At 52.0% G+C, this 15,457-nt stretch overlaps 1 protein-coding gene and 1 pseudogene across 1 annotated transcript; both read right to left on the reverse strand.

Moving 5' to 3' along the window:
• Nucleotides 1-3,537: 3,537 nt before the first annotated feature.
• LOC123803184 (E3 ubiquitin-protein ligase TRIM65-like) lies at nt 3,538-8,218 on the reverse strand. The gene is made up of 6 exons (XM_087854717.1): nt 7,472-8,218; nt 6,566-6,661; nt 6,114-6,347; nt 5,011-5,173; nt 4,727-4,879; nt 3,538-4,138 (listed from the first exon to the last, which is right to left on the reverse strand). Exons 1-6 carry the CDS (start codon nt 8,216-8,218, stop codon nt 3,576-3,578), a joined length of 1,956 nt encoding a protein of 651 aa, XP_087710843.1. The 3' UTR covers nt 3,538-3,575.
• A 1,678-nt stretch (nt 8,219-9,896) lies between these two features.
• On the reverse strand, nt 9,897-10,503 carry LOC123803087 (large ribosomal subunit protein eL34 pseudogene; annotated as a pseudogene).
• Nucleotides 10,504-15,457: the final 4,954 nt, after the last annotated feature.

Below are 15,457 nucleotides of genomic sequence, written 5' to 3' on the forward strand. Positions count from 1 at the left end.
GGGATGCATGCAGAGAGTGTTATGGCAGCAGAGAGGAGGGGACCCCACTTGGTTTGGGGGTGTTTCAAGACTGGCTTCTTGGAACACAGAGCATGTTAGTGCTCTTAAGGACCACATGGGAGTACATGACAAGTGACAGGTAGGACTTGAGGGGGCAACGGTGGAAGAGTGCTCCAGGCAGCAGGGACAGCATGAGCAAAGGCCAGGAGGGAAGACCTTCTGGAAGGTAGGGTAGTGTAAGGGCTAGTAATGAAGCCCATGAGAGCTACAGGAGACTGAGGTTTGTGCCAAGGAGCCACCCCAAGGAGGGTAGAGTCGGGGTGGGACTGAGCCAACAGGGCAGGCTGGAGATAGCCCACCTCCCCTTAGCTGGTGGGACCTGGTCCATGTACCACCAGGGGCCCTCCTCACAGGAAAAGTGCAGAGTTGAGCTTATGCTCTCTTGGGTGGGATGTTCCTGCCAGCCACTGGGTACCCACCATATGCCAGGCATACTCTGCCCGAGGCTCCCACAAACATCCTCTCCCTTTTTTTTTTTTTTAAAGATTTTATTTATTTGACAGAGACAGCCAGCGAGAGAGGGAACACAAGCAGGGGGAGTGGGAGAGGAAGAAGCAGGCTCATAACGGAGGAGCCTGATGTGGGACTCGATCCCAGAACGCTGGGATCACGCCCTGAGCTGAAGGCAGACGCTTAACCGCTGTGCCACCCAGGCGCCCCAACATCCTCTCCCTTTTATCCCCAGCCTGAGCATACCATCCCTTGTGAGAGGGCAGGGTTCAGGCTTCTTCCCTAGGTTCCTGCCACCTGGTCCTGCTTCTGTTCTCCCCCCACTATGGGACGGCATGATGAGCTGGGTGGAAACCATGGCTGCTGCCAGCATCCTTTGGCCCCTACCTTGACCCTTCTGAGTTTGGGCCAAACTTGGGAGTAACATGCAGGAAGGAATATCTGTGGCTTTGGCTGGCTTGCCACTTGCCACCCACCTCCAGTGGGAATCAAGGAAGGAATTAAAGACAAAACAAAGCCATAGGAGGGGTGCCTGGCTGGCTCAGTCGGAAGAGCATGCAACTCTTGATCTCGGGGTCGTGAGTTTGAGCCCCATGTTGGGTGTAGAGATTAAACAAACAAACACACACACACATACCAAAGCTATAGGACAGATTTGTAGAATATAATGTCATACAGCCAGGGAACAAATCATTTTTTGCATTTTGAATTACTTTTGCGTGTTGTAAGTTTTCTATAGCAAATGCAGAATAGGGGAGGCGGTGTAGCATAATGGCTAAAAAAAGTCTAGATTTGAATCCTGGCTCAATTATATACCTTCACGACTTTGGACAAGTCAATTAACCTCTTATCAGTTTCCTTATCCATACAATGGGGATAATTCATACCTGTTTATAAGGTTATTGTGAGGATTATGTGAGTTCATATTTGCCATGAACATTTCATTTGCCGTGAACAGTGGCTGGCATATAGTAGACGCCATGTGTTGTTAAATAAAAGCAACATTACTTTTATAGAAAATGCAAAAAAGATTTTAAAATTACCCAAGTAATACAGGAACACAATCTTTTTTGTAAAGAACAACACGGACATTTTTAAAGCAAAACAATCTTTGGTGACAGACTAGTTTACAGCCTGTTCGGATCCACAATAAAAAAATATTTGAGTGCTAAGACAGGAACAGGAAGGCATGAGAAGTGTGTGGGTGGCGTGTTCCAGGGACAGTCTCTTTCCTGGTGTCTCCACAGTGGGGGAAAGGGAAGGGGTGGGGTTCACAGACTTGATTATCCAAGAGCACTGGCTGATCTTGCACCCGGGAGGACCCTTCTAGAATATTTCTGCCATGAGGTACATGCTGAGCCGTGAGCAGAAAATGCTGACACCTTGGTTTGCCGGCTAGCCTCCCTGATGTGCAGGCCTGCTTGCCATTTGGCTTTGTGAAATACTAAACAGCATTTGAGGACCCCCCAGGACTATCATTATGAATTCCTAGTGGCCTAGGAACTGCAAATGAAGAGCTGTTTAGGAAAGCAAATACCCCCATTAGTTCAGATGTGGATTTCAGATGTGCCGGAAGGTGTCGGGATGGTTCCAGCATCACACAGCACCCAGGAGGAGCTGGCAAGGGTAGCTACCTCCTTGCAAGGAGATGGGGGAAGACTCGGAGATCCAGGTGGCTAGTGAGAGCAGACCCCTGCTGTCTCCTTGTACCTCACATTTGCCTCCTCAGCACTTCTGGACCTCAGCCTGGGAAGAATGAAGATTGCAGGGGTCGGGGGTGGGGAGCCAAGATTTAGGCATTTGGATGTGAAAGACCTCTCCTGAACACTGCGAAAAGTTTACATTTCATTCCTATCAGCATGGGAAACAGCTCAAGGGGAGCAAGTCTTATTGGAATTTGTGCTGAGTGAAGACTCCAGAAAGGAAGGTCAGCAAGAAACCACAGCTGTAGCTTGCTCAGAGGAGCCAAAGGGTGGCCCACCCTCAGAGACCTTGAAAGTACCCCCCTACACCTGATTCCGGTCTGGCCCTGCCCTGGCCCCAAAATGACCTCTCTTGATGGGAAACTGGGGTTTCTCTTCCAACAGGCCAGGTGGGGATGGAATTCAGGCACACCCGTGGGGCCGGGCACTGTTCGGGCTGGTTCTGGACTACACTGCCCGAGGGGTTTTCTCCCAGGACTTGTGGCGTTTCCTCTTCAGAGTCAATCATTAACCTGACAGCCTCGGCAGGAGAAGCCAACCGTAGGGACAAGCGGCTGGTTGAGGCTGGAAATAATGCGGGGGCTTCCCCAGAGGGGCTGAGTCCCCAGGCTCCTGCGGTCTCCAGGCAGGAACCCGGCGGGATCCAGCCTGGCGGGCTGACTTCCGCACATGCCCTGGGGCAGGTGGGCTGGCAGAGGCCCGGATGGGGAAGCAGCCCCACTGCTTTGGGGCAGTGCTACACGCTGGGAGAGCGGAGTGGGGTGGGCGGATGGCTGGGGAAAACAGAGCTCAGCCACACACAGGAGGGTGGAGAGTGGACAGCTTCAGGTCCACATCGGCTCTAGACTGTGAACCTGGTCAGGGTCCTCAGCCTTTCTTTGGGCCTGAGGTCAGCCTGGGTGCCTGGCCTTAACCTCCCAGCCCCCAATGAAGCGACTGGGACAGAACCCCCTCCAACCTGTCAGGGGCAGCTCTCAGCCCGGTCACTTGCGGGCGAGGAGCGAGAGAAGCCATCTGTTCCAAGACCCCCCCACTCAGGCCACATGTTGCTGTGTAGCCAGGACCAGCCTGGACAACCAAGGCCAGGGGCCTCTGGTGGGGCTTAGGAGGGTGGTCGCCACGGTGGGGGAGACTGTGCACCCGGGCCAGGAATCCGCCCTCCGGAGGGACTGTCCCCAGTCCCGGGGGGAACTCCAGCCTGGCTCAGAGCCCTTCTGTGGCTGCGGGAACGGAGGGGTCCGCCTCGCCGCCCTCCCTCCCCCTCCGCCCCGGGGCCGGGACCTCCCGCGGCGCCCCCCCCGCCCCCCGCGTCCCTCCCCGCGGGCCGAGCCAGCGCTCGAGTCCAGCTTTATTGGGCGCCGCCTACGCCTCCGCCTCCGGGCGCTGCTTGAGCGTGACCGAGGCGCCGCTGCTGACCATGACCGCGGGGTAGAGCGGCTCCAGGAAGGAGACGAGGAAGCGGTAGAGCAGGCTCACGCCGCCCGCCACGCCGTAGAAGGAGAGGCAGCCGGCGCCGCAGTCGAGCGCCACGCCGAGCGTGCGGTGGTAGCCGCCGTGCAGCACCGTCTGCGTGTTGTTGTGCCACACGGAGAACTTGAGCGAGTCCCACTCCAGGCACCACGAGTAGGGGTTGCGGCCCAGCAGGTAGACGATGTTGCGGCGCGGGCGGCCGCCGAGCGGGGGGCTGCGGCGGTAGGTGAGGCCCAGGCACACCCACGAGTTGGACACGTCGGCCTCCCAGTAGTGGCGGCCCTCGGACAGGCCGCGCGAGCACAGCACCTGCGGCCACTGCTTGAAGCCGGGGAAGGGGCCGCCGGTGGCGAAGGGCTCCAGGAGGATGCCCAGGTTCAGCACCGAGTGGGTCTCCTTGAACAGGAACAGCTCCTCGCTGGCCGTGGTGGGGTCAAAGTTCAGGTTGCAGTAACCTGCGGGGAGGGGACGGGAAAGGGAGCCGGGCTGAGCGCCCCCACAGGCTGAGGACACAAGACTGAAGGGGACTGAGGGAAGGTCAAGGGCTCCTGGCGGGGGGGGGGGGGGGGGGGGACTCAGGGATTCACCAGCGAGACCCACAGCATCTCAGAGAAGTCACCGAGATGCGCCTCCCCAGCCGGCCCAGGAGAGGGGCTGCAGAAGCAGCAAATGAAAAGGGAGATTGTCTGAGGAAGAAGTGGAGGTGTCGTCCCAGCTGGCTTGGCTAAAGCCCGGGGGCGCTGGCAGGCGCGGAGCTGAGGGCAGAGGTTGTGCCACACCAGAGCCAGGGAGGGCAGCAGGCAGCTCCTTGCCCCAGCCATGGGGTGACAGGATAGACCTCCCCTCCCCAGCAGGGCCTTGGGGTCACAGGCTGAGTCATTCTGAGGTCTCCAGTCACCAGTGGGAGGTCAGGGCGAGCGAGAGCTGGAATCTCTCTGGAGCCCTGTTCTGAATGCAGGTGGGGCTGGGGAAGACAAGGCCCCCCTGGGACCTGCTCCTTTCTTTCCCACCCTTCGTTCTGGAGCCCAGTACTGAGGACTCACACTTGAGAAGTGTTTTCCTGTCCACAGCAGGGGGCAGCACCTCATAGGAGTTCATCTTAATGCCTGGGGGAGATGGAGGGGCTTTGCTGAGGACACTCTTACAGCCCAGCGTCCTTCTGGGGAGAGGCATGGGCTTCCAGGAGGCTGCGTCACCTGGGGGAAGGTGCACAGGGGCAAGCAGAGCTCTCTGCAAGTGCCTGGAACTCCAAACACTGCCCTGTAGGGCAGTCCCACCCCCAGAATGCAGGCGAGTCTCCAGTGGCCCCTGGCTGCCAGGTACTGACCCTTCAGGAGGAGCTGATTGATGAAGCTGAGACCCACATCCATCAGCCGGGTGCGGAGCTCTGCCAGGGTCTCTGGCAACTGGAGGAAGGTCTGCTTCTCCTCACAGTTGGTTCCCATCAGGGGTTCCATGCAGGCGGGGAAGTGCTTCAGCCTGGGGAACTCCTGAAGGCAGGGAGCGGCCAGCAGTAGCACCCGTGAGCCGGGGCCCAGGCGGGTGCCAGGAGCTCCTGCTTATGCTAGGGGTTCCGGGGTCCCCAGAATCATGGGGCAGGTGGAGAAATGGCTCGTTTTCAAACCTGGACATCTCTCTCCCTTCCTGCTGGTTGTGAGGTCTTAGATTAGGGCTTTGCCAAAAGCATGGCCGCTGTGGCCTAGTGCATTAAGCAAAGTGTATTAGAAAACAATGGGAAGAGGATTTCTTTTGAGCTTTTAATCACTAGTGAAAAACCTTGCCAAGTGTTTCCTGGTGTGTGTGTGGGGCGGGGGTGGCTGGACACTGTGAGCAACAGCTCTAGAAATTAGAAATCTGCTCCTGAGTGTGTGATACCAGCTGAAGAAAGGAGGTCTGTGCTGAGTTAGGAGTTCCCCAGCACAGGGTTTGGGTAGCCCTGGGCCCCGCGCAGAGAGAAGGTTGCTGTCACCCAAACCTCTGCTGGGACCCTGCCTGCTACCCTCTTGTAGCAGCAACGGGCTGGGCACCAGGCCAGGGCTGGGCAAGCAAAAGGGATTTCATTCCAGGCTGTATGGATTGTTCTGGTCTTGCTTCCATCCCTGGCCTGGGGGAGTCTGGAGAAACACAGGCTGTGGCAGATGCCCGGAATCCCAGGGTCCACTCCCTTCTGTTCCAGGGAAATGAAGGCAGGGAAGTTGGGGTAAGGCTGAGTGCTGAGGTGGAGGAAGAAGCCAGGTGGGTGGGTGTACGCTCAGGACCGGCGGCCTGGGACGGGGAACCTCCTGGCGGCCGAAGAATGGACAAAGAAATTCAGCCCCAAAAGCTGATCACTTAATCCTAGGTCTGGGCGGATCTGGTGTGCCTGTGGGTGGAAAGGGAGTGGAGGCTGGATCAGGGCCTGGGGCAGAGATGGGGGGGGTGGGGCCTCACCTGCAGAAACTGCTGGTCACTCCTGTTGGCGAGCAGGGTGCGGAGCCAGATGCTGTCCCCCTCCAGCTTCAGGAGCCGGTTGTGGCTCTGCTGGATGGAGCTGCCCAGCTTCCCCAGAGCCGCTGCCTCCTCTTTCTCCACAAAATCCAAGACCTTCATCTGCAGCTGTTTGACCTCCTGGATGATCTCTGAGAAGCAGGTGTTCACCTCCTCACGTGTTGTCTGGATCAGTTTCTGGGGAGGGGGCAGGGGGTGGACGGTGTGTCGAGAGACATCTCTGAGCCCCAGCCAGGTACCCCTAGTGTTATGGCCCGGAGCCTGCCTCGGCATCCTGTTGCTGACTGCCGGGCTCCACGACATCCCGTCCAAGCCCTGAGAGTGCCCCTCAGCCCGGTGCACGGCGCTGTGGTGAGCCTGAGCCGGGGTGGGGGTGGGGTGGGGGGCAGCCTTACCGAGAGAAAGGCCACCTGCCCCCGGTGCTTCTGGCTGTCAGAGTTGATGATCAGCATCTGGTTTTCCACATTGGCCTGGACCTTCCGAACCTCCACCTGGGACCGAGAGGGAGGAGGAGAGGGCCCCTGATTCAGAGAGGTGGCCTCAGAGAAGCCCTTCTATAAGCCCAGAGGAGACATACCTCTTACATTCCTAAGATGCCTGCACGAGAGAAAGACCAGAGCTGAAGGGCAGATGGCCTGGGGGCTCCCTGACACTCTCCCCCCATTCTTAGGAATCAGGTTCTCTGCTCCTGACAGTGATGAGCACAGGGTTTCAGGCCACAGAAAGGGGCTGTGGAGGGTTCCGTGGCTTGAGAGGAGGCCGCGGGTCGAGGAGGGACATATCAGATACAGAGCCCCGGAGATAACCTCGCTGGGGTGGCCCTTGCCAGGCCCAGGGAGCACTGCGTCCCAAGTCTCTCTACAGAGAAGCCTTCAGTCTCCACCTGTTCCAGCAACGGGCACGTTCTTGTTTATAACAGATGATAGAACTGTGCCGTTCCAAGCGCCTGTCCGTGAACCGTGGCTGGCACACCCCCAAGTACGAAGCTCCAGCCAGACTACAAATCAACACACCGCTTGCTTTGTTGCCCAAGTCTTGCTATGGAAAAAGTGTCAGCTGAGCTCAATGGGTGGTGAATGGGTCTACACTCCGGCCTGAGCTCCTGGCTGTGGACGCTTCCCGGGTGGCCACGTGGGCCAACCCTTTCTCACGTTGTGGCGCGTCCGCCCCCGTGACCATCACTTTGGTGGTTGTGTAACTTCCCTCCAAGGACAGGTGTGCCTGGGCTTGTGAAACACTTTCACACTCAGGGAGACTCAGCGCCGTGAGGTCCCGGCTACCCGCCCCCTGCCCCGCCGCACCTCCTTGCGGGCGCGCTCCTCCTCCAGGGGGATGGTGTCGTGGTTCTTGTGCTCCTCCAGCAGACAGGCCCCGCACACGCAGCAGCCTTCCGTGCGGCAGTACAGCCGCCGCAGCTTGCGGTGCTTGCGGCACAGGCGGCTCTTGAGATCCCACACGGGCTCCAGCAGCTGGTGGTCCTGGAACGCCTGGTCCTCGAAGTGGCTGCGCAGGTGCTCCTCGCACAGGGAGGCCATGCACTGCAGACAGGACTTGACTGACTTGAGCTTCTGCGGAGAACAGAAGTCGCAGGGCACGTCCCTGGGCCCGGCCAGGACCCGGGAGGATCCCAAGGTCTGGCCCTTGGCCTGGGTGAAGCAGGTCACCATCTCCTCCAGGATGACATTCTTGCAGAGGCGCGGTCTGGAGGGGAAGCTCTCTCGGCACTGGGGGCAGTAGAGCGTCTCGCCCACGGTAGCCTGGTGGTCCCAGAAACCTTGGAGGCAGGTCATGCAGAAGTTGTGCCCACAGGCAGTGGTGACCGGGTTGCGGAACACCTCCAGGCAAATGGGACAGAGGACTTGGTCCTCGAAGGTGCGGAGACTGCTGTTACTCATCAGGAGCTGGGTTTGGGGAGGTCTTGAGGGCTGGGCAGGGGGCTGCAGGGCTGGGTTGTGGTCCTGGACTGGCCCTGAGAAGATAGAGCAGAGCCAAGAAGAAGCCACGGCAGGAGCTGAGGGGCCTTTAAGGGGCACACCAGTCCTTCCCATAGAAGCAGCTGTCTGTCCACGGGGTACAGAGACTGTGTCATCGGTCCACCCACACGGGGGTTATAACATGGGGATTGTGTCCTCCGTGTCCCAGCCCTAACTCCTGGAACAAATCTTAGACAAGCAAGTGGATGGCAGAAAGAAGTCACATCAAGGTAAGGGAAAGGGGCCTTCAGAAGAAAGGAAGCGCCAATACTTGCGTGAAACTTTCTGCATGTCAGGGAGGGCTAGAGGCTTGGCTGCCCTGTGGTGGGAGAGAATAGGACCCCTGGGCACTCAGGTACAGGGGCCTTGCCCTGATCCCACTTCAGTAGCTGGGGGGAGGGTCCCCATCAGTCCCGGGTGCCCCCACCCCAACCCTCTCCATCTCTTGGGATCTGATGACCGCCTTCTCACCTTTCCCTTCGGCTGCTGTTTTGTGACCTCCCTGTCAAGTTGGCCCCCCCTCCTCGAAGACTGCCCCCAGATTTGTTCCCTGACATCACAATTCAAGTGTGACCAGCCCCAGCATTCTGCTCGTGAGGTCAGCAGGGCAAAAGCTGTGCCACTGGACCTGCTCCCTCTGCATGGGTGATGCTTTACTCCACAGCCTTCGCCCCGGGAAACGAGGTTGCTGCTGCCCCTGGGGCCGCTTGCCGTGGACCTAAGGGACTCCCATTACCAACTGGAGAGGAAAATAGCATCTAAGTGGCAGTAGGATCTCGGGCAACTCCTTTAATTTCTCTGGACCATGGTTCTTTTCTTGTGAATCGACAGGGTTGTTATAGGAGATGATATTTCAAGGCCCCTTCTTGGTCTAAAGTTGAATGATCAACATCAACTGATTGGTGATCCGAAAGGTTGCTTCCTCTCTGGTTCTGATCCTCAAGAAGAAAAAAAAGGATGAGTGAAGTATGAAGAGAGATTGTTCTATAACTGCTTCTTTGTTGGTTTCCGTTTCCCATTCTCCCCCGTCCAACAGGATAAATGCCTTGAAAAGCTTGCAATATATCACTGTCTTACTCTAAAATGTTAGCGTGACCCTGTTTGTTGTAAAGAAGGCATCCCTTTCTCATTTCCCCATCTCAGAGGAAAACTTTTCAAAATTTCTCCATTAAGTATGATGTTTGGTATAGGTTTACTGTAGATAACTATATCAGATTATGTAGACTCCTTTTCCTTCCTGGTTTGCTAAGAGTTTTTATCTGGAATGGATATTGACTTTTATCTAATTCTTATGCATCTTTTGAAATGATCATAAGCATTGCCTCTTTTATTCTGCGAATGTGGCAATTCTGTATTTACTGATTTTCATTCTCTTCTCTCTCTCTTTCTCTCTCTCTCTCTTTTTTTTTTTTTTTTAAGATTTTTATTTATTTATTTGGCACAGAGAGAGAGAGAGACAGCCAGCAAGAGAGGGAACACAGGCAGGGGGAGTGGGAGAAGAAGAAGCAGGCTCCCAGAGGAGGAGCCTGATGTGGGGCTCGATCCCAGGACTCTGGGATCACGCCCCAAGCCGAAGGCAGATGCTTAACGACTGATCCACCCAGGCGCCCCTGTATTTACTGATTTTCATTCTTAAACCAACCTTGCATTCTGGAATGAACTCTACTTGGTCATGATGTGTTATGCTTTTTATATATGCTGGATTCAATTTGTTAATATTGTCTTAGGATTTTTGCATCTGTGTTCATGAATGAAATTGGCCTGGAATTTTCCTTTTATGTAATGTCCTTGTCGAGTTTTGGTATTATGGTACGCTAGCTTCATAAAATGAGTTCAGAAGTGTTCTTTATTGCTTATTTGGAAGAGTAAGATTGATATTATTTCTTCCTTAAATGTTTGGCAGTATTCAGTGGTAAAGCTACCTAGGCCCTGAGTGTTTTTTTGTGGAAGGGTTATTTTTTTTAAGCCTTTTGATTTTTTTTTATTACTCAAAAAAGCTTCATTTTTTTATTTAGCTTTCTGACTTTGTGCTTGTGCCTTGAACACTTTCACAACAATTTTCTGCTCCTTGATAAGGAAAGCACGCTTGATCCTGTCACGAACACACTTAGTACATATGGAACCACCATAGGCCCTGCTGATGTGTTTTTTCATTTTAGACAACCTCATAAGGACTTAAGGTTTCACAGTATGAACTCCTCGAAGTCGGCCTGGGCACACGACACATGCAGATTTTGGTGCTTTCCCAGCCTTCTTGATATAAAGGTAAATGATTCTATTACCAGGGGTTCGGACAGGCTAGTTTTGTTCGAGGCTGTATTGCAGGACAGCCTACGGCAGTAGGTCAAACACTGGACCATTTTGAATGCCTATGGACGCTGTCCCTGGATGTGGAAGGGTTATTAATTACATACTCAATCTCTTCCAGAAATTTAGAATTATTCATATTATTTGTTCTTGTACCAATTTTGGTAAATAGTGTTTTCCTAGGAATTTGTCCATTTTATCTAAATTTTCAAATTCTTTTGGCATAAAGTTGTTCATAACATCCACTTATAATTATTAACCTAATATAAAATTTGGTATTAAGTGGTATTACGTATATTCACAATGTTAGACAACCATTATGTAGTGATCTGTAAATAGTGATACAGTCATACAGCGATGTATATCCAAAACTTTTTCTCACCCTTAACAGAAACCTTGTAACCTTTAAGCAATAATTCCACTGCCCCCTCCCCCCAGCCCCTAATAACTTCTAAACTTTCTATCTATGAATTTGCCTATTTTGTATGAGTAAAATTAAACGATAGTTGTCCTTTTGAGTCTTATTTCACTTCATGTTTTCAAGGCTCATGTTATAGCATGTGTCAGAATTCCTGTTTATAGCTGGATAATATTCCACTATACCACATTTTGTTTGTTCATATGTTGATGGAACTTGGGTTGCTTCTCCCTTTTGGCTATCATGAATAATGCGATGAACATGGGTGCGTAGAGATCTGAGTCCCTGCTTTCAATTCCTTTGGGTATATACCTTATATAAGGCATTTACAATCCTTATAAAGACTGTAGGATCTGTATTTGTGTCTCCTGACATTCCAGATATCATTTGTATTTTTCTTCTTGAAGAGTCTCATCACGAGGGGTTACCAATTCTATTACTCTTTTCAAAGAATCAGCTCTTGGTTTTGAGATTTGTATTGTGTATTTGTTTTCCATTTAATTGATTTCTGCTCTTCTCTATATTATTTCCTTCCTGTTGCTTTCTTGGGTTGAATTGTGAGTTCAAGCCCCACGTTGGGTGTAGAAATTACTTTAAAAAAATTAAAAAAATTAAAAATAAAGTGTGGGACTTTATCATTCCCAAAAATCAGTTTTAATAAAAGGGGCACCTGGGTGGCTCAGTTGGTTAAGCATCTGACTTCAGATCAGGTCATGATCTCAAGATCCTGGGATCCAGCCCCAAGTCAATTCTGAGATCAAGAGTCACATGCTCTTCTGACTGAGCCAGCCAGTCACCCACCAAAGAACACCTTTTAATATTTCCTTTAGAACGAGGTCTGCAGGTGACAAATACTCTCATGTTTTGGTTATCAAAGATGCCTTTATATCTTCTTCAATATTGAAGTATATTTTCACTGGGTATAGAATTCTAGGTTGGCAGGTATGTTCTTTCAGCACTTTGGAGATTTAATTCCACTGTGTTCTGATTTATATTTTCTGTTGAGAAGTTGGCTGCAAGTCTTATTGTCGCTCCTTTGGAAGTAACTTTCCTCTTTCCTCCTGTGGCTTTTAAGATTTTCTCCGTATTTGTTTTCATCAGTTTTATTATAATATGTGTGTTTTTATTTCTCCTGCTTAGGATTTGTAGTGATTCTTTTTTTTTTTTTTAAGATTTTATTTATTTGACATAGAGAGCACAAGCAGGGGGAGCAGCAGAGGGAGGGAGAAGCAGACTCCCCACTGAGCAGAGAGCCTGACGCAGAGCTCAATCCCAGGACCCTGGGATCATGACCTGAACTAAAGATAGATGCTTAACTGACTGAGCCACCCTGCCCCCCTCCCACTTTTTTTTTAGGGAGGCTCTACGCCCAGTGTGGAGCCGAGTGCTGGGCCTGAACTTATGACCCTGAGATGAAGACCTGAGCTGAGATCAAGACTTGGACACTTAACCAACTGAGCCACCCAGGCGCCCTGGGATTTGTAGTGATTCTTGAATGCAAGGATGCTTTCTAAGTATCTCAATGGAGCTTGATTCCAGCTCAGGATTTTCACCCATCTGCCTCTGCCTGGGTTCTGAAGACTCTCCCCAGCCATTAGAGCAGCAGCTTGGCTATTTCCTCCCTGTCTCCAGCAGTTGCCTGTCCCACTCAGTGTTCTGCAGGCCTCCACCACTCAGCTTTGGTCCTCAGTGCCTACTGCAGTGGCTGTGCTGTGAATGGCAGCGAGTAAGTGCATGTCTACTCTAGCCCTGTGATAGAGGTGACAGACCTGAGCAATTCTAGCCGTAGATGTCAGGCTAACTGTCCTGCCAACCCGCTTCCTGCACCTTCTCCAACCTCAGAGTCTAGTTCAAGAACTCTGTGAAGCCTTCCAATCCTGCTTTTTCAAATATGTACTTACTGGCTATCCAACACAACTCAACAAAGGAAGGCATATTTTGAGGATGTTGTGCTCTTTGATTTGTCAACTTGTGTAGATAGTGCGTGTGCCAAGTTATCAGAATGAAATGTGAGGAGAAGCAATAGCCTAGCCTTGCACATAAAGAATGACTGAGGAAAATCTATGGGAACTTGCTCACAATTTCCTTGCAGGAAAGCTAAGACACACACACAGTCTGGGATGCCCGGCTGGCTCAGTCGGTAGAGCATGCAACTGTTGATCTCTCAGGGTCATGAGTTCAAGTCCCAACTGGGCATAGAGCTTGCTTAAAAAAAAAAAAAAAAGCCCTTTAGATAAATTCCCCTTAAAAAGGGGGGGGGGCGCCTGGGTGGCTCAGTCAGGGAGTGTCTGCCTTTGGTTTCAGGTCATGATCCCAGGATCCTGGGACTGAGCCCTGCTTCAGGCTCCCTGCCCAGTGGGGAGTCTGTTTATATCTTTGCTTCCCCGCCTCCACCGGCTCACATTCTCTCTCTCAAAAACAAATAAAATCTTAAAAAAAAATACACAAAATCTTCTCTCCATGTTGTGTTTTGTTAGAAATCATTAATAGAGGGGCGCCTGGGTGGCACAGCGGTTAAGCGGCTGCCTTCGGCTCAGGGTGTGATCCTGGCGTTATGGGATCGAGCCCCACATCAGGCTCTTCCGCTATGAGCCTGCTTCTTCCTCTCCCACTCCCCCTGCTTGTGTTCCCTCTCTCGCTGGCTGTCTCTATCTCTGTCGAATAAATAAAATCTTAAAAAAAAAAAAAGAAATCATTAATAGAAAAATGACATTAGCTAAAGTACACACATTTAGATATGAACCTTAGATTTTGAGCTGTCAAGTTTGACGTGGGGAAGATAAACACGGAGGAGGTAAGAGCCACAAAAGAAAGCCCACAAGGGCAAAAGCTACAGCTTGCAAGGGCAAAAACTAGAATTAGTTAGATTGAGTTAAATTTCCATCGTAAGATTTCATGGAAAACAATGATCTTAATAAAAATATTTTAAAGTAAAAATGAAAATAAAAATAGAAAAGAGAAACAATTTAATTGCCCTGTATAGAAAACTCATCAAGGGGGGCGCCTGGGTGGCACAGCGGTTAAGCGTCTGCCTTCGGCTCAGGGCGTGATCCCGGCATTATGGGATCGAGCCCCACATCAGGCTCCTCTGCTATGAGCCTGCTTCTTCCTCTCCCACTCCCCCTGCTTGTGTTCCCTCTCTCGCTGGCTGTCTCTATCTCTGTCAAATAAATAAATAAAATCTTAAAAAAAAAAAGAAAACTCATCAAGGAATTAAACTGGCTTAATGGAGTTACAGTTCACCCTAAGGGAAAGCTTTACCGATGAAAAGTTTTACTGATGAAAAGTGTAGTGTGATTCTTATTAAAAACTTAGCCCTGAGCTGTCACGTGGGCTTTATGACTGAGCAGATTCAGCGGTAGCCAAATGATCTATTGCAAATGCTGATGCCGGTTGGAGCCTCCAGTGAGCCCTGAGGGAGAATTACCAGACAGAACTCCAGGGTTTTGGGAAATATCCATGCCGCCTTTTGCAGGTAACTGCTCCTTTTGAGAATCAGGTAGCTAACCATGGGACATCAAGTGACCGTGAGGCCTGCTGGTCACGAACTAGGTGTCTAGGTGTCGTCTAACCCACCATGCCGATTTGAGGAGTAGTTAACCTAGCCCAGAAAGAGATGTCACGATCTCTCAGCCCTGGGGACACTGAGTGTTGGCACTGTTTCATGTTGGGGAGAGGGCAAGGTCACCTTTGTGTAGAGTGCCAGTATCGTGTTACGTAGAGACATAAAATTGTTTTTACTGTTTTAGGTAAAAATACGCTTTGAAGCACGTATATGGATGCCAAGCAGCCAGAGGTGGCACAGCTGGCTGTTGTCACCTCCCAGGCCCAACCCCTGCTCCAGACTCTGCCCTGGGCCACTGGGGCTGGGAAGTTGCCAAGCACAATTCACCTTTAACAGCTCGTTCCAGGACAGGTTCACCCATGGGGAATGTGAGAGGGAGACTGCACGCCTAGAGGCAAAAAAGAAAGGACATGCTCTTTCCTGTTACCAGAGAAACCACAGCAACACAGCTCCAGTCTGGCAGCGACAGCGGGTCCCGGGAGTAGTGTGGTCCTAGAACCACCTCCCTGAGCCTCCTGAGATGGCAGCATCTCCTCCATGGGGCCCCTCCTCCAAGCCTCTACATTTTAATAGTCCCAACCTCTTCCCTTTGCTCCCCTGCCCTGGGAGCAATCACTGTGTCCGGCAGTCACTGTGTCTGTGACACCGCAGTCCCCCCCGGGGCCCTTTCCTCCTCTTAGCACCCGTTAACTGCTGTGGTCGGTCTTCCCCTGGACCCCGGTGATACACGTACCTTGTTTGCTACCTTTATGTGTACACAATGTCTCCCCAACTGTAAACACCCCGGGAGGGCCCCACACCCTGCCTGGTGCCTTGAGTGACTGATACTTAGCTTGCTGCTTACTTGTCTCACCTCGCATTTATTCCTCATTCTCTACCATGTGGAGAAAATGGGCACCGAGCCACTTATCCTTCCAGGAAGACTTCTTTTCTCTTAAAAATGGTCTCATACTCTTCCCCTTCCCAGCTCTCTAGTGGCTAGCCCATCTGTCCCCACCTCCTGTTTCTCACGTCTCTCCTGGTC

This window comes from Ursus americanus, chromosome 23 (genome assembly GCF_024610735.1).
Source record: "Ursus americanus isolate L20-20 chromosome 23, mUrsAme1.1.p, whole genome shotgun sequence".
Lineage (NCBI taxonomy): Eukaryota > Metazoa > Chordata > Mammalia > Carnivora > Ursidae > Ursus > Ursus americanus.

Excerpts from the sequence above, each read along its gene's own strand:
- LOC123803184 (XM_087854717.1), bottom strand. The coding sequence starts at position 8,218 with ATGGGAAGGACTGGTGTGCCCCTTAAAGGCCCCTCAGCTCCTGCCGTG. Across the intron at positions 6,662-7,471 it reads AGGAGCGCGCCCGCAAGGAG|GTGGAGGTTCGGAAGGTCCA; the intron begins GTGCGGCGGGGC and ends TCTCGGTCCCAG. Across the intron at positions 6,348-6,565 it reads GGCAGGTGGCCTTTCTCTCG|AAACTGATCCAGACAACACG; the intron begins GTAAGGCTGCCC and ends CCCCCTCCCCAG.